The 17,739-nt window shown below is 40.1% G+C and overlaps 2 protein-coding genes across 3 annotated transcripts; one reads left to right on the forward strand and one right to left on the reverse strand.

The window, feature by feature from the left end:
* The first annotated feature begins 180 nt into the window (after positions 1-180).
* On the forward strand, positions 181-16,036 carry ints4 (integrator complex subunit 4). Its single transcript, XM_026914025.3, has 23 exons — positions 181-340; positions 1,441-1,638; positions 1,853-1,970; positions 5,003-5,109; positions 5,274-5,477; positions 6,583-6,633; positions 6,706-6,794; positions 6,915-7,035; positions 7,125-7,196; positions 7,978-8,152; positions 8,252-8,457; positions 9,474-9,616; positions 9,722-9,837; positions 10,172-10,305; positions 10,408-10,574; positions 10,666-10,759; positions 11,098-11,178; positions 11,455-11,585; positions 12,202-12,261; positions 13,308-13,467; positions 13,875-14,018; positions 14,143-14,263; positions 15,756-16,036. Exons 1-23 carry the CDS (start codon positions 287-289, stop codon positions 15,932-15,934), a joined length of 2,925 nt encoding a protein of 974 aa, XP_026769826.1. The 5' UTR covers positions 181-286; the 3' UTR covers positions 15,935-16,036.
* Positions 16,037-16,062: 26 nt separating this feature from the next.
* On the reverse strand, positions 16,063-17,707 carry aamdc (adipogenesis associated, Mth938 domain containing). 2 transcript variants are annotated; one of them, XM_026914029.3, is made up of 4 exons: positions 17,550-17,707; positions 17,264-17,413; positions 16,528-16,623; positions 16,063-16,389 (listed from the first exon to the last, which is right to left on the reverse strand). In XM_026914029.3, the coding sequence occupies exons 2-4, from the start codon at positions 17,393-17,395 to the stop codon at positions 16,249-16,251; spliced, it is 369 nt and encodes a 122-aa protein (XP_026769830.1). In that variant the 5' UTR covers positions 17,396-17,413; positions 17,550-17,707; the 3' UTR covers positions 16,063-16,248. The 2 variants fall into 2 exon arrangements, with proteins under 2 accessions (XP_026769830.1, XP_026769832.1); XM_026914031.3 differs by having other exon boundaries at positions 17,264-17,407; positions 17,550-17,689.
* Between the last annotated feature and the right edge of the window lie 32 nt (positions 17,708-17,739).

Consider the following 17,739-nt stretch of genomic DNA (forward strand, 5'->3'; position numbering starts at 1 on the left):
CATATTTGTGTGTGTGTGTTTTTTTTAACAGTTTATTGTTTATATTCTGTTGGCAAAATTTGATTTTGCTTCAAATTGTCACTTTTTTGGATTTTTGGATATTTCTAAAAGAATGAATTTCGACGGAATTATAATGTAAATACTTCCGCTTTCAGACACTTGACGGCGACGTCGGTGCAAAAGCCCTACGCAGAACTAACAGTGAGGACAGAAGAAGAAGAAGAAGCACTACGGCGAGTAATATGGGACAAATGTGCGTCGCTTCAGTTCGTTGTTCATTGTAAAAATGGCTGCCCATCTAAAAAAGCGGGTTTACGAGGAATTTTCCAAAGTTGTGCAGGTAAAACACCTGAGTGGGGAAAATAAAGAAGTGAGGGCTTTGCAAAGTGGAGTCTGTAGTTACCGAGCGAGCTAGCTGTGTCACAGGAAATATAGCTGTGTGGCTAAGCTAACAGTTATTCTCATTAGGTCAGCTTTCTCCTGTTTCTGTCTGTCACAGATGTTTTATTGAGAAAGTATTTTTTAATTTTTTTCCAGGGGAACATTTATATAGCTCATGTTCTGTTCTGTGTATTGAACTCATACACAAGGCATACACTGAGATATGTTCAGAGTTATTATATTTATAATATTATTTTCAGTTATACTTGTTATGGGTTTAATGCAAACCTCAATAACTCAGAAACAAGTAGGCCTGAAAATAATGTCAACCTGAATTTAATAACAATTTTAATAATAAATATTTGGGTGGAAAGGTCTGGATAAAAAAAAATGTGTGCATATATACATATATATGTGTATACATATATGTGTATACATATATATGTATACATATATATGTGTATACATACATACATATATATATATATATATATATATATATATATATATATATATATATATATATATATATATATATGTGTGTGTGTGTGTGTATACATATATATGTGTATACATATATATGTAGCCATAATATAGCCATTATATATATATATATATATATATTATGGCTATATTATGGCTAGAATAAATAGCCAAAATACACTTTCTGAAATAAAGGTACTAAGCTGTACTTTTCCTTGTTTACCATCAATAGTACATCTTTTGTAATTTAAGTATGTATCATGAATATAGTGTACTTTTAGGATATATAATATTACCGTAAGGACCACTAATGTATCTTTTTAGCTGTACTTTACTCTAAAAGCAATTTACTTAAGCTTGAAATACTTTCCACAACGCTTTTCCTGTGTTCTGTGTCCGTATGCATGATATGCATGTTTAAATCACATGCATGCAAGGTTTTGTTTTCCAGTTAACCTCCATTAAATGGATCAGATCTTAAAATATGTCAATATCGATACTCAGTATCAGATCACTGCATCAGTACTTTTATTCAATTGTCCATTTATTATTTAAATAATCCCACCTAATTCCCAGCAACAACCTGTTGAGGAGGTACCGGCGAAGAAGCTTCGTCTGACCAAGCCTAGTAAATCTGCAGCCCTCCATATTGACCTGTGCAAAGCCACCAGCCCCACAGACGCCCTGCAGTATCTCCTAAACTTTGCACGCAAGCCGGTAGAGGCGGAAAGCGTTGAAGGTGTAGTGCGCATTCTTCTGGAGCACTATTATAAGGTAAGAGTTCATTTACGAGGCAGACTTTAAAGGGTTAGGGGAAAAGATTGGGGACAAAGTTATCAGATTGCTGATCAGACGTGTGTGTGTGTGATGTGTGTCTAATGTCTCATTTGTCAGTTGCTACATACTGAGCAGGTCATTTCAGCTTCTGCAATGTGATCATTGTTAATATCCCACTTTCATCACAATTTCTGAATATGACATTTAACAGGAGGTCGATAACTCAGTCAGGCTGAAGATTGCATCACTGCTCGGTCTGCTCTCCAAAACACCTGGTTTCTCTCCTGACTGCATCGTTGATGATGTTATTAGCACCCTGAATCATGACAGTAAGTCATTTCACTGATTATCCTGGTTCTGCTTCCAGTGTTTGCTGAATGCCTCCTAATAACATAAATAAATTATTTACTGCATCCAAAATTCAGGAACGCAATATTACTTTCAACGTCTACAAAATACGTACAGACAAGACACATATTCAAGTCCCCATGAAATCAGAATTGGTGTTTCTACGATATATAAAATGTGTTTTGTATATATTTGTATTTTAATTTTACTGTTTATCATTTGTTGGAAAATGACAAAAATGTTTTGCTGATTCGTCCTGTACTTGTCCAATTTGCGTCCAATCAAATGTTTCCTAGAAGACATTTGTCCCACCAACAGTAGCAGCAAGTTTAAATTTAACCAAACAAAGAAGAATTTCCTCCACGACTGTTTGTCTAGTCATAGTTATGAAGCTTCCTGCATTCTCCTTCCAGAAAAAATAGTGTGTTCAAAAGACAGTTGCAGTTTATATGTGTGGGATTTAGATTGCCCTCCAGATGCTTGATCTCGGGTTAAACATCTACAGCTGTTGCAGGCTACGCTAACTGTGATAACTGCAGTAACTATGCTCTGTGACGCTCGGTTTAATATACAACAGTGAGTGAGAATTTTTGGACAAAACATGGCATGTTAGAGTATGAGAGAGAGAGAGTTGTTTTTGCATGCATTTTGCATGTTCTCCTTGTGTTCTCCATGTTCCCCCTGTGCTTCGGGGGTTTCCTCTGGGTTCTCCAGTTTCCTTCCCAGTCCAAAGACACGTAGGCTGATTGGCATTTCGAAATTGTCTGTATTGTGTGCATGTGTGTGCGATTGTGCCCTGCGATGGGTTGGCACCCCGTCCAGGGTGTCCCCCACCTTGTGCACCTTGGGATAGTCTCCAGGCTCCCCTGTGACCCTGTGTAGGATGGGAAATGGATAGATGGATGTTAACCGGCGGTCTTTACACTCTCGACTACATAGAGAAATCTCTAATAAGCTCTGTATAAACTTGTCGCCACATATTAAGATGTTCAGTTTAGATTTCTTTATAAAGGTGTGGCGTATTTTGAGTGATATTGGCTGTTGTGGAAATCAGTCAAGTCCTTTGACACGTTACCTCCCTAACTTGCTGTTTCAAAAAGGAAATGCATCAACATCCGGAATCAAATCTCGATATTCAAGCCACTTTATGGCACTTTAAAGGAAAAACCCTTAAAAAAGTGAATAGATGTTTTCGGGCCACCCCGAGCCACCAGAACCTTCAATGTGCATTAGTGTGGATTCTGTGTGGATTTCCTGGAAGTGAAGGCAAGATAAACACCATTCTTCCAAAAGATTTTTCATCAGTTGGTGTTTTGATGATGGTGGTGGAAAAAAAAACCCTGTAGGTGTTCAACTGGGTTGAGATCTGGTGACTGTGAAGGCCATTTTCATCCTTTTCAAAGCATTCAGTGAGCCCTTGTGCCCTGTAAATAGGGGCGGGGTCATTCTGGAAGAAACCAAACATCCCCACATCATAACAGAGCCACCTTTTTTTCCCTGTAATTATTCCCTGCATATATAGACAGGGAGCAGGAATGAATTCTCTCTGACCTCTCTCAGTAAAAAACTTCTGGCTCCTTGCCACATTCCACACTAATGACTTTGAAGCTTCAGTGCCCAGGCCACTTTCCTTTAAGAACAGAAACATTGTTTGCTGTCAGCGAAAGCTTTCAATGCACAAACTCTGGTTACAGGAGGTCTGTGGGGATGTTTTCTTCCTGTGGCCACATGGGTTTCCTCCCGAAAACATGTCCTGTAGGTGGATTTTGTGTGTCTGCGTATGTACGTCTAGTGTTTCAAGGATAGGCTCAAGAACCTGCTCAGTGGTTGCAGCCCGATTAATGAATGACCCCGATTAATTTTGTGGCGAGATTAGACGTTATTGGCAGAGGCTTTTTATACTTTAGTGTGCAGGTTTCCAGCCCTGGATCTGGAGAACACACCGACTGCTCTAACACACCTACTTCGACTAATCAGCTAATTAACAGCTCTACAAGAGTTGAAATGGGTGTGTTAGAGTAGGGAAAACACTAAAATGTGTGGGACAGGGGGTATTCCAGGACCAGGGTTGGGTAGCCATGTCCTTTCTGGAAGTTCCATGCTCAAAAGTAAATTTACATTTGGTCTTCTAGTTTGTTCACCTGCTCCCATTTTTCTGCCCAATTTGGTCACCTGCTAATTCCCTCCCCTATCATGTGGCACCTACCAACCAGGCAGGGTGAAGTCTGACATGTGACATCCAAGACAAGTGAAGCCAGTTAGCCGCATCTTTTCAAACTGCTGCTCATGCTGCATCACAGGGAAGCGTAACACACTCAGCAGAAATTGCTGTACGCCCTCTTCCGCATACATAAGCTCACAAATGCGTACTATTGGCTAATGTCTCTGTGACTGACAGGGCAGAGAGAGTATGCCATCCCTCCTACCCAGAGATCATGGCCAGTTTAGGTCTCTTGGCTCCCAAACCCACACTCTAACTTTTTTTTGGTGCCGCTTGGGAGCACAATTGTGCAAATGAGGCAGTGGTAGCTCAGTGGTTGAGATGTCTGACTACTCATCGGAAGGTCGTGAGTTCAAATCCCAGCACTGCCAAGCTGCCACTGCTGGGCCCTTGAGTAAGGCCCTTAACCCTCAACTGCTCAGTTGTATAAATGAGATAAAAGTAAGTCGGTCTGAATAAAGTTGTCTGCCAAATGCCATAGATGTAAAAAATATATTTTTTCTTTATTAATTTCTTAAGGTATACTAATCAGTGAAGACAGTTGACTGTCCTCTCTCAATGCACTTGTGCAAGCGTCAGTGTAGATTTGGAAATGTTTTAGCTTTAGATAGGGCTCCTCTAGGATTATTGTTTCAAATATTGACCATACCCTTGAAAGAAAGCTGCAGAGCAATGGATTGTATGCCACATGTTGAGTCTGATCTAGATTTATGAAGTATATGGAATTTCACATGCTTGTCACAGTATGTCATGGATATTGCTTCAAATCTTAACTTTCCGTTTTGCTTTTAGAGTCTAACCAGGTGTTGGCACAGCTGCTTGACACTCTGCTGGTCATTGGCACACAGCTGCCAGACAACATGGCAGTCACTCAGAGACTCTTCGAAGTGGCATGCAAGGTAACATGTTTTCTATTATTCTGAACAGAACACGGACAAGTGTGCCAATCCGAGTAGACTGTAGTTAGTATTTTTTAGAAAATGCCTGTCATCTAGTTTTGTCATTCAAAAACTCTACCATCTAAAAAGACCCAATTTTATAATCTATGCCTCTCCTTTAACAGCACCTTCAAAGCACTTATTTTGGGGTACGTAATAAGTGTCTACAGCTCCTTGGCTGCTTGGGTTCTGTCGACAAACCTCTGAATAAAGAGACTGAGGCAGTACCAGGCACTTCCACCGCACCCCTAAGGGATGTCCAGAGTCTCATCAGTGATTATTTCAGTGACCAGGACCCCCGAGTTCGCACAGCGGCCATTAAAGCTATGGTGAGCCTCATTAGCATTGCATTAGCTCTTCTACTTTGTGGCCTTACAAGCACAATGGCAATAAATTAAATATGATATGGAGCTTTGGAAGCTGATGATAGTATTTGAGTATGAATGTTGTATATAACTATTTGTTTTACTCAAATAGCTAGTTTTCTTCGGTGATGTCAACCACTCGAGGCTTATGCCGAGTTCGAAATTATTAGATTTTCTACAAAGTGGGAAAAAAAGATAACAAACTAATATGTCTGAATGTTGATTGATCTAAAACAAATGCTGGTACACACCACGTAAATCATTTAAAAGTAAAGAAGTGCTACTTTGTTTACTGTTGGTGATGTGAGCAGCCATTTTGCTTTGACGTCATGTGCCGAAATCAGGGTTGAGGCGATCTTCCTGATTTTCTGAGTAGGATTTCCAAGGTGATGGGTGTTTTCCTTGGGGTTTTTGCTTGTTTGTTTACTTGTTTTAGTCTGAGGTCAGAAATTCCAAGTTATAAGTTTCAGTATCATTCTAGCTAGTTAGTCTATGCTAACTTTATCTTGCTGGCAATCATTAACAGTTAACACCCAAAACTACCTGCTTAATATGAATTTATCTACTTTAGTAGAACATGAAAACCTTTAGATGCTCTGCACTTACCTCATTCCTGTTCATGACTTACGTTTTTGATTTCACCTAACTCTGCTCCATATCTCTTCACCTCACTTCATGGACACGAGTGTTGCAGACAACTGTGATTGGTTAAATGCTGGGTTTGATCCCTCCTAGGAAGTCCTGCATAGGTCACATTTGACCTCATTTACATAAAATCAATATTTTTGAGATTTGTATTTAGGGTTCCGAATTTTTAAATCTCAAACCCATAAACTGTAATTTTGAATTGTATGCTTTTAAAGGCAAATCGTGGCAAGTCATTGGCAAAAAAGTAAATGTATTAAATACACCATAGGAAAAAAAAAGAATTGTATTGAATGTGATGTGCATATAATTCAAATATACAAAATTCATGTTGAGATATGTTTGTCAGCTCCAGGCTCCATAAAGTGAAGTCTCTGTTTAGTGTGTCATATTTGACTGAGTTCATCTTATCTTGTGTCCTCAGCTGCAACTGCACGAAAGAGGAATGAAACTCCAGCAGACGATATACAACCAGGTAAAAGTCTGTTAATATATACAGGCTGGTTATGTGTGTTGGTTTCGAACTGATTTATCTTTTGTCCCGCAGGCCTGCAAGCTCTTGAGCGATGACTATGAGCAAGTGCGCTCAGCCGCTGTGCAGATGGTGTGGGTGCTAAGCCAGCTTTACCCTGAGAGGTGGACTAATATATTGTTTTAATACTATGTAACATGAGTCATAGAGATTCATACATTTTTGTTTGCCCTATTTTCTGTACGAAAGAATATAGTTTTTTTTCCCTCCCCGTTGTCATGCAGCATCGTCCCCATTCCCTCATCCAACGAGGAGATCCGGCTGATTGATGATTCATTCGGGAAGATCTGCCACATGGTCAGCGATGGCTCCTGGGTAGTGCGAGTGCAGGCTGCCAAGTTGCTGGTGGGTTTTTTTTGACTGACGGTTTAGCGAAGATCTTCCTGCATGCGCTGAATATTTATTTTGTAACCTGTTTGTGTTTGCTTCTTCAGGGCTCCATGAAACAGGTGAGCCCACACTTCCTGGAGCAGACACTGGACAAGAAGCTGATGTCAGATCTCAGGGTATGGACACATTTATAGTGTTATCATGGCATCATTCTTTCCTGTGCTGATAATTACTTTCAGATAGGTCCAAATCCTGTGCTCTGATCAAAGTTATAGTGTTACAATGTTTTAAAAATATATTTCTATTTCATTGTAGGTTGCATCTGGCTTTGCAGCACTGTGTTGCGTGCATTCTCCATGATGCATACAGTTTTTTTTTTTTTGTTTTTTTTTTATTATACTCACTTTATTGGTGCTGTAGTTTTTTAAAATAAAATGACTGGTTTATTAACTAAATTCCCACAGAATGAATAAACAAATACATACAAGATTTTTAGAAATGTTTCGTAATCTGTCAACCTTCTGACTAAACATTCATACACTTATGTACTTCTCTACACCTTTCCCAAAATACTTTTCTTGGAGTAATTACAGTAAATAAGCAAATGAAAAAGAAAAGAAAAAACTAAGAAAGTTTCTGATTGATTGTGTCTAGTTTTGATGTGCGGACAGGATCAGAGTTTTGTCTCTGTATAGCTTGTTGCAACTACACAAGAATACTAAGCTAAGCTATACTAAGCTATACATTTGGTATTGGATTAATTATTAAACAGCTGTAACACTCTGTGTTCAGAATATTAGAAACAATAGTAATCTTGCCTTCCTCATGGAACAGACTTTATCTCAGGAGCTTAAACAATGCTAAATCCTCCCAAATTGAACGCAGGGGTACTGGAATGTCTTTCGAAATGTCCGTGCTGTGTTCATTATTGCCCCATGTCTGCTCTTCACACTTTAGAGAAAACGCACTGCACATGAGCGAGCGAAAGAGCTCTACGCTTCTGGAGAATTCTCCTCAGGCCGGAGATGGGCAGATGACGCTCCCAGAGAGAAAGTGGACACGTCAGGCGTAAACCTGATCGACTCTGGAGCCTGTGGAGCTTTTGTGCATGGACTCGAGGACGAGATGTACGGTGCGTATTCTAGCCTTGAAGGGAGCTTCACTACATCCCAGTGTGTGCTGTTGGAGTACATTTACACTGATGTTTCCCTTTTTTTTTTTCTCTTTGCAGAAGTGCGGATTGCGGCCGTGGAGGCCCTGTGTTCCCTGGCCCTGTCCTCTCCCAGCTTTGCAGAGAAGTGCCTGGACTTCCTGGTTGACATGTTTAATGACGAAATTGAGGAAGTGAGACTGCAGTCCATCCATGTGTTGCGACAGATCTCCACTCACATCACGCTGCGTGAGGACCAGCTGGACACGGTGCTCGCTGTGCTCGAGGTACTACACACCCAATATACACAATGTGTTTACACACAGTGTGTTTACTGAATATTAGCTGAAACTAATGTGACAACTGAAGCGCTGTTGAATGCTGGATTCTGACTGGTCAGAAGGTGTTGATGGATTTTCTATAACAGCAGCTCTGACAGTAGTGCAGCTGCAAATCTCAGGTTTATATTAATGCACTCCTTCTAATATGTTATCCCTTTTATCATACCAGCTTACACGTGACTTGTATAGGTGATGATCTGCATACTGGGTTAATGACAAAAACCTGTGTATTCTTTGATATGGTGAAGTTTTCTTTGAGCAGATGTATGCTTAACATTTAATAACTATTTTGCATCTAAAATAAAATCACTTGCACAAAAACATTACATACTACATAAGGTATAAATGAGGGCACATGCTGTTACAGAAAAATAATCAATGACAGGGTGGTGTAATGCAGCATTATGTTAGCAACCTGAAGTTGATAACAGCACGTCTTATGCCAAAGCAATTTTCCAAAGATTATTATTTATTTATTAAAGGATGACGCGCCATACTTTTTATCCATTTATAGGCTCATTTAATGTTGTGGAATGTACACGAGTCACAAGTCACAACATTTATTGTCATTTGTACAAAGTGCAATTAAATTCTTGCTTGAGACATGTTAGTTTCTGTTATCACTTACATAAAAACAGCTATAACCAGCTCACCACTCATTCTTTTTTCTTTATTGAAGTTAATAAGAAGAAACACACAGCTTGTTATATTTACCATTTACCATTATATATATATTTTTTTTGCATAAAATATGTTGTCATTAATATTTTTTGCACTAATGTTTATTTGCGTATACAATAAGGTATATAAGGTATATAATAAGGAGACTGATAAGCAATGCTGAATTGACCTTATTTTGTAATAATCTTGTGAATTGTGTATTATCAAATATCTATGATCATCACAAATAGATGGCCTTTGGCTGATTATATCATTAAGAAACATTATTGTTATGCATTCAGGATTCATCACGGGACATCCGAGAGGCCCTGCATGAGTTGCTGTGTTACACAAACGTCTCGACTAAAGAGTGTATCCAGCTGGCCCTGCTGGAACTGCTGAAGAACCTCTCCAAGTATCCAACCGACCGCAACTCAGTGTGGAAGTGAGTGTACAAACTAATTCCAATGCAATTAGCACTAACAAGTGATTTGTTTATGTTTTTAAAAACGCCTCATGTGCTCCATGCTTCATCCATTTTCCCCTGCAGATGTTTGAAGTTCCTCGGAGCTCGTCACCCCACTCTGGTGTTGCCCATTGTCCCTGAGCTCCTGAGCACACACCCGTATTTCGACACTCCAGAACCAGACATGGACGATCCTGCGTGTATCCTGCCTAGTTCAGCTCCATTTTCTTTGTGTAATTGTGTCATTGTTTTATTAAAAGGAGACAGAAGTGCAGAACAATGAATTTCTTGAAGAAAAAATATATTTGTCCAGAGCACTTTCCAGTATATTTCAGTTGACATGCATCTGTTTTTTTTATTTATTTATTTATTTATTTATTTGGTAAGCTATGTATTTGTTTTACTTTTCATCTCATTTCTGATTACATTCTATTCTATGCCAAAATGGGTTTAATTATGGATTGAAAATAAATCAAAGCAAGACATAATTCATATCCTTTACATGGTGATTTTTCCTGATATGAGTTTCATCAGACATTGCAGTTCTAGTGCTGGTGTTTAACGCAGCGAAGTCCTGTCCCACCATGCCAGCCCTGTTCTCAGACCACACGTTCCGGCACTACGCCTACCTGCGTGACAGCCTCTCACATCTGGTGCCTCAGCTCAGGGTGAGATTTTGAAATTTTTAAATCATTGCTATTAGGCATCATTATATTCCTGTTATCGTGTCATTGTCTTTCTCTTTTATGTAATCTTGCCTCCACTTTCAGTTACCAGGCAGGAAGCAGATGGCGGCTCTGGGCTCTGAGTCATCAGGAATGGAGTCTTGCAGCCTGGAGTCGGCGCAGCAGTTCCTCCAGGAGAGCCTGGTTCGGGTCAGCATTCTGCAGAACTTGGACACACCTGGAGCTCAGGACCTGCTCGACTTTACCATCAGGTCTGAAACACAGGGCTAAAACACACTCAGTCACCTGTGGCCATTTTGATGAAGTGTGTGCTGATGTTTTTCCCGTCTGTCCCTCACACAGAGACCTGCAGAGGCTCGGGATGCTGCAGACGGAGCTGGCTGGATCTGCAGATTTTTGCGCAACATACCTGCACTGTCAGCTTCTACTTATGAAGGTGTGTTTCTTATGTAGCATGAATGCCTGCATTAAGTTATTAAGTTAATACAGCCTTAAGCTCTGGAATTCTGTACCTGATTAAAAAAAGGGCTGAGATTTTTGCTTTTAATCTCTTTACATTTTATATTTTTACTTGCTCTGTCAAGCACTTATTTTTAAAACAAGCACTTATTTAAAAGCATTCTACTCGTTTGTACCATGAACTCAGAGTAAGTAAAAGCCCTGCAAATTGAAAAATATGTTAGTGTGAACCAAAGAGCTTGGCCGTTTTCAGTAAATAATGCCAGTGCATACGTGAGATTTTAGAAGAACGTATATTTCATTTTTACACAACAGGCTCTACAAGAGAAGCTGTGGAACATGGCTGTGCCTCTGTGCCTGAAACAGAATGCCATGGCATCAACTGCTGCTCAGCAGGTACCTACACATATACATACACACACACACACACACACACACACTGCAAAGAACAACAAAATATTTAATGTAGTTTAATCTAATGTACCAGTAGATGATTATATTCAGATTCTTTTCATTTACCTGCCTGAATTCAAAAACAAAATGAAGCTGAATATAAACTTAAATATAAATGTATATTTTTCTAAGTTTGATATATTGTATTTTCTCTTACTGTGTTTTAGTTTTGTTTGTTCCCTGTAAATAGATAAATAATTGTCTATGTGTGCATGTTAGATCCTGGAAGAGACGTATAAGCTGGAATTCCTGTACAGCGGACTGGAGACACGTCAGGTGGCAATTATTCATAATGTGCGACTACAAGCCAAGGCACTACAACTGGTTCTCACTGCCCGCACCAAACGAGGGTCAGCACTGCTAACACACACACACACACACACACACACACACACACCACTATCAGGCAGGAGCTTATAACTCTTATCTCTAACTCTATCTGCAATCCTGTACATGAAAGGTATATTTAAAGCAACCACAGTTCAATGCTATACAATTTAGTATTGTGCAAACATTTTGATTTTAAACAAAATAAAAATGTATTAGTTTTGAGGCCTGAGAGACCACACTGTCTTGACTGGAACTGAACGGCTACACGTATTGGACTTGTTTATAGCATTCATTCATCTTCAGCAAATGCTTTATCCTGGTCATGGCTGCTGTGGTTTAAATTACATTGTAGGAACCAATTACGTTAATTAGACAATTAAGTTAATTAGAAAGTATTGTGGGCAGGATTGGGATTTGAGAAAAAAACAGTCCAACACATACTTCTACATGGGGGAGTGAGAAAAAAGAGAGAAGCACACTGCCAAGGAAAATTAATTTACTTTACTGATTCAGAGCCCCATGGACTGATTCAGACACCATCAGCTCCTAACTTTTTGTGAATCAATGCATCTGTTTTGTCAATATTCAAAAATAAAATTGGTTGTAACCATATACTGACCCACTTTTCCTTTCCAGGGTTGAGCCTCTTCTTGGACTATGTGAGAAGTTCCTACAGGAAGTGGAGTCCTTTCAGAGGTATGATACATGACCGTGATATGAAGTGTCACAGCTGTGCTGCAGATTCATTCTCTATCCATTCTCAGCACTGATGGGTGAGGTGGTGTGCTAACAAATTGTACATAGCAACAGTCACTATTTGTATACCTACAAAATCTACCTACTGTATATGATGACCACAGATAATAAAATGGATAATGAGTGTAGCAACAAGGTAGGTGAACAGGTGGGACTGGCTGTTCAGTGAATGGGACTGTGTTAACAGTATTAATTATGTATGGAGTATGGTCCATTGGTCAAATGGTGTAATTTTCTATAACTGCAGCTGTGACAATAGTTCTGACTGCAAGGCAAATTACACGTTATGTTAATGTGCTAGTTATCATTTCTATAGTAGCAACTCATTCACAGGGATGCGCCACATAGTCTCATTGGTCATTGGATGCGGGCTTGGGACCAGCACTGGTTGTGCACTGTCGGGCGCAACCCCAGTGCCTGAGGTTGGTTCCCTGACTGGGAATCGAACCCAGACCACTGCAGTGAGAGTGTTGTGGCCTAACCAATAGTCCTCCAGGGAGCCATGTTCCATATAGTCTAAGTCTAACAATAAACAGATTTAATAATCATGTTATTTAACAGAGGAAAAACATATAACCATTGATAAGGTGACATTTTCTGTAAGGAGACATTTATTTAAAATTTATGGAAGGAGTCTCCAGTGTCAGCGCTTTGTAATAGTCAGTAAGTTTTCTGCCACAGGAGTCTTGAGGACAGAAGAGGTTATACTTTCCGGTTTCTTGGTAACAAGCTGCATTTTTTTTTTCCTTATTAACTTCAAGAGAGAGGAAAAACAGAGAGGCTGTTGAGGGAATTACTGTTTATGGCTGCTATAACATAAGTGATAACAGGAACTAACCTAACTTCATGGATGGAGCACAACATTAAATGTGACAAACTTAGAATATAGTCATCTTGCTTAATCAACGTACGGTGCTCAACAGCACACCCCGTCCTTTTTGTTTGCTATTCCATCAGACCTAAATAGCTTTCTTTTGCCTGCATAGGCTCTTCATGACCGAGCTGCCCCACCTTCAGGACAGTTTTGTGGAGAAGCTTCTAGAACTGATGCCCCGACTCATAGCCTGCAACCCGCTGGATTTAGTGAAGATCCTCCAGACCACTCTGAGACAGAGCAGATTCACTCACCTCAAACTCCCAGAGCAGGTCTGTTCATTCATTTCAAAAATGTTTGTCCATCCATCCATTCTCTGTACTGCTTATCCTACACAGGGTCACGGGGAGCCTGGAGCCTATCCCAGGGTACTCGGGGCAAGGGACACTCTGGTCCCAACCCATTGCAGGGCACAATCGTACACACACTCACACACGCATTCACACACTACAGATAATTTAGAGATGCCAATGAGCCTACAGTACATGTCTTTGGACTGGGGGAGGAAACCAAAATACTCGGAGGAAACCCCCTGGAAGTGCGAGGCAACGGTGCTAACCACTAAGCCATCATGCCCCCCCTCAAAGAAGATTGTTTAGAAGAACAATTGTGGCAGCAAATAATATTTCCTACAGCCACCCAGTACACTTCTAACTCTCTATTGTTTTGGGGTTTCCAGATCCACAGAGCTTCAGCCACAATTATTGAGCCGACTGGAGAGTCGGACAACCCGCTGCGGTTTACCTCTGGCTTAGTGCTGGCATTAGACATCGATGCCACTCTGGAACACTTGCAAGACCCACAAGCTACAGTTAAAGTGCAGGTCAGGGTTCTTTCATTGTTGAGTCATCATTTTAGGGCCAGGAGGCATAAATATTATTGTATTATATCAAGTACTGTAGTAAACATGTTAAAGTCTTTTCTCCCTCTCCTCCTTCCTTCTACAGGTACTCTACCCAGATGGACAGTCGCACATAATTCATCCGAAACCTGGAGATTTTAGGACACCAGGACCAGGAAGGACGCGGCTTATCACTCAAGTGTATCTGTCTCATTCAGCCTGGACAGGTGAGACTATTCTCATTTGTTCATTTCTACAGCTCCAGTACTTCCCTGGAATTTAGTCATGATTGCCAGATATTGTGTTCTTGTAGTGAGTTTTTAATATTATTTTTTATTATTGTAACAGGTTTAAACTATGGTATTGTAAGCTCACTGGATAAAAAATAGTCATGTGTAATTTTTTTTCTAATATGGTTGATGCCAGCCTTGTCAGGTAAGGATGCCAGCAGATAGTTCTATTCAAGTTTAGTTTTCTCCAGGATTGAGGTCCAGTGATTTTGCAGGCAAGTATGTGTGTCCCAGTGTTCCATCATGCTCACTAAACAAGTCACACAAAATGATCTGGCGCTAAGTGATAGTGTCTGTGGTGTGTTCTGCTTAGATGTGAAGCACAAAAGACAACCAAAGAGTCTGGAAAGCGACTGATCCAATTTTATAAGTTACATCATCCAGGAGCATGACCTATTGACACTGTATAAAGAGCCGCAACCGACTGGTCAATACGACTCATTTTTTTAGCTTATATTGTTGCTTTGTGAAGTACTTTGTGAATAAATTTAGAAAAGTGATGTAAATAAAAAATTGCCTGCAAATACTCATGACTATCCACATTACCAATCAGACTTAATGTAATTTTAGGCAAATTGTAAAAAAAATGAATACATGCATATTTTTTTTTGTCTTTAGGGGTTTCATTAGTGTGTTTTTCTAAAATAAAGAGATAAATCCTTTTTCTGCTGTGAGATTATTAAGGCATACGAAATGAAATCCAAGCAGACACACTGATATAAATAGAATTGCATCTAGGCCGGAGAATGTGGTTCTTGCCAGAATCATTTTGAATGTGTGGGAGTCAAGCCATTTCTCTAGTACACAGATAGAGTAGTGAAATATTTGTAACGAAAAAGCCTTTTAGTGAACAAGGTTTTAAGTGTACACCATACTCCTTTGTGTTAGTGGCGTGTCCCTTTCAGAGTTAATATGATGTCCTGACATCCCAGTATGCAATCATCCATCTGATACATAATTTATACATAATTGACTCCATTACATCATGTGTATATTATGTATTTGCTGAAGTAATTTCCTTAGAGAGGCAGTGCAGTTGAGGGTAGCATTGCCATCTCACAGCTTCAGAGTCCCTGGTTTTGATCCTGAGCTCAGGTTACTGTCTGTGCGGAGTTTTGCATGTTCTCCCTGTGTTGTTTTGGTATTTCTCTAAGTTTTCCAATTTCCTCCCAGTGTCCAAAAACATGCAGGTAAGTGGATAGGCTACTCTAAACTGCCCATAGGTGTGAATAAGTGTGTGAATGGGTGTTTGTATGGTTCCCTGTGATAGACTGGTAGGAATTGCCCCACCTTGCGCCCAGAGTTACAGGGATAGGCTCCCGATCCACCGCAACCCTGACCAGGATAAAGCGGTTACTGAAGATGAATGAATGAAGTAATTTCCTTAAAGACTCCTTCTTGCTTTCTGTTGTTCTTATGACTCTCTCAGAGCCATCTCAGATCGAGGTGCGGCTGCTCCTGGCCTACAGCAGTAAACTGGCTGCCCCTAAACCAACCTGGGACGAGAGCACAGACGGCCTGCCAACAACCGAAAGCTCAATCGAGGGCACCATCAACCTCAGCAAGCCTGTCAAGGTCTTCATCATGCCAAAACCTGCTCGGCGCTGACCTGGGACTTCAAGAGACAATTCTGTAGGAGAGGAATTGCGTACCGAGCTGAACATGACCGCAACAAATAAATCAACAGCTTTTTTTTCCCTTAATATTGATTTATTTTGGCAGAAAATATTGATCTGTAGTTTTTCCATGTAATAAAAGTTTGTCTTTTGTTTGTCGTAAATTCTGTAATTTGTAAAGAACTGAAGAATATTTTAACAACATTTTCATGGCAACCAAATAACAAAGGTTAGTGCAATGCTTTAGATTTTGAACGTTTTTTTAACAGCTGAGATGTAAGGCACCGTACAGTTGGCTCGGCATCTTCAGCAAGTGGAATGGAAAACTCCTCCCACTTTAGCCCCCTGTCCTGCAAGGATGTTGTACTCTCTCACAGCCTTCTCAGTCTGCAGTACCTTCACATCCACACCCTGTTTCTTCACATGTTCCACTGTGGAGGGAGGCACCTGTGGCAGCAAGACATAACCGTTAATCCAGTTTCCACTCACACCATCCAGAGGTTAGAAAAAAAAAAAAACCTCAGGCGAGTATTAATCTCTTAATATTTTGTCTGGCTATGTTTTAAGACCGGTTGTTGAAATCACCTGTAATGCTTCACTCATTCCTCTTCCTATGACCAGCGTCTGAACTCCTTTCCTCAGGATTTCCTCCAGGTCGGCTGGCTGGACACCTGGATAATGCTGAGATACGCATGGCATTTAAAATAGTGCATTCCTGTTTCTGTGGTATTCTAAAACATAATTACTACCTAATTGATAGGCTCACATTTAAGACTGTATATTTGGAAACACACCAGTCTTAAAGAAATTGCTGCGTTAGTGACTTGTACAGAAATTGTGGGTATCTCTGAAGGAAACTTAGGGTATACAACTAATTTTTAATGTTATTTCTTATTTTCTGTAGCAAAGTTAATTACTTAGCATTTAGAATTGATCACAATTTTTGTATTTTGGTCAATCAGTGCCTAAGCATTACAACACCCAACATGCATTATGTTAATAGATCATGCAGCTTCTGGGATGTTAATATATCTATCTATCTATCTATCTATATATATAATTTGCTTCTCTGGTAGTGGCTTTCTTCTGCATTATCCCTTGCAGGCATTAGTTTATGAGTGTGTAAGTGGCAAAAATTCAACTCTCACACAATTTTGCCCCTTAAAAATAACTTCTCTCTCCAAGATGTGGCATCATGAGGGGTTTTCTGGAATTGAAACTGAAATGCATCAGTGCTGACAGAGGCAAATGTCTGTTTAATGTGAGCAAAGGGAAGCATTGCAAGCTCAGTTAGTTGCTCCTGAAGTGAACTGGCACTCACATCTGTCCCAGTCTCTCTCCAGTCCCATTCCCGACTGCCACCTGGCCACACCTTGCAGTCTTTGTAGGAAGAGGCACAACCTTTGACCTTTATGTGGCCCCAGGACAGAGACGCAATTTCTGGAGATGACATGACTGCTCTCTCCTGTAACTGAATAAATGACATTTTATGACTTGAGCTATCTAGTCCTAAGAGTAAGGGGGAGACTTTAGTACTATCACAACAGGAAAGAGACAGCTTTCTTCAGACAACAGACTAGTTTCATGCAGATAAAGACATTGTTTACCCCAGTATATGGCGGTTCAGCCTTCTTGCTAGAATCAACCTGTCGCGTTGGATATGTAACTTTACCCTTGTTGGACTGCCCAACTATAATAATAAATATGGCCGTGACTACTAACACGCCCACTCGCCTACGTCATGACCAGCATCCAATCAGGTGGAACTTTATCGCCTAATTGCCTTCGGAGGCTAAC

The sequence above is a fragment of the Pangasianodon hypophthalmus genome, chromosome 6 (genome assembly GCF_027358585.1).
Source record: "Pangasianodon hypophthalmus isolate fPanHyp1 chromosome 6, fPanHyp1.pri, whole genome shotgun sequence".
NCBI classification, from domain to species: domain Eukaryota; kingdom Metazoa; phylum Chordata; class Actinopteri; order Siluriformes; family Pangasiidae; genus Pangasianodon; species Pangasianodon hypophthalmus.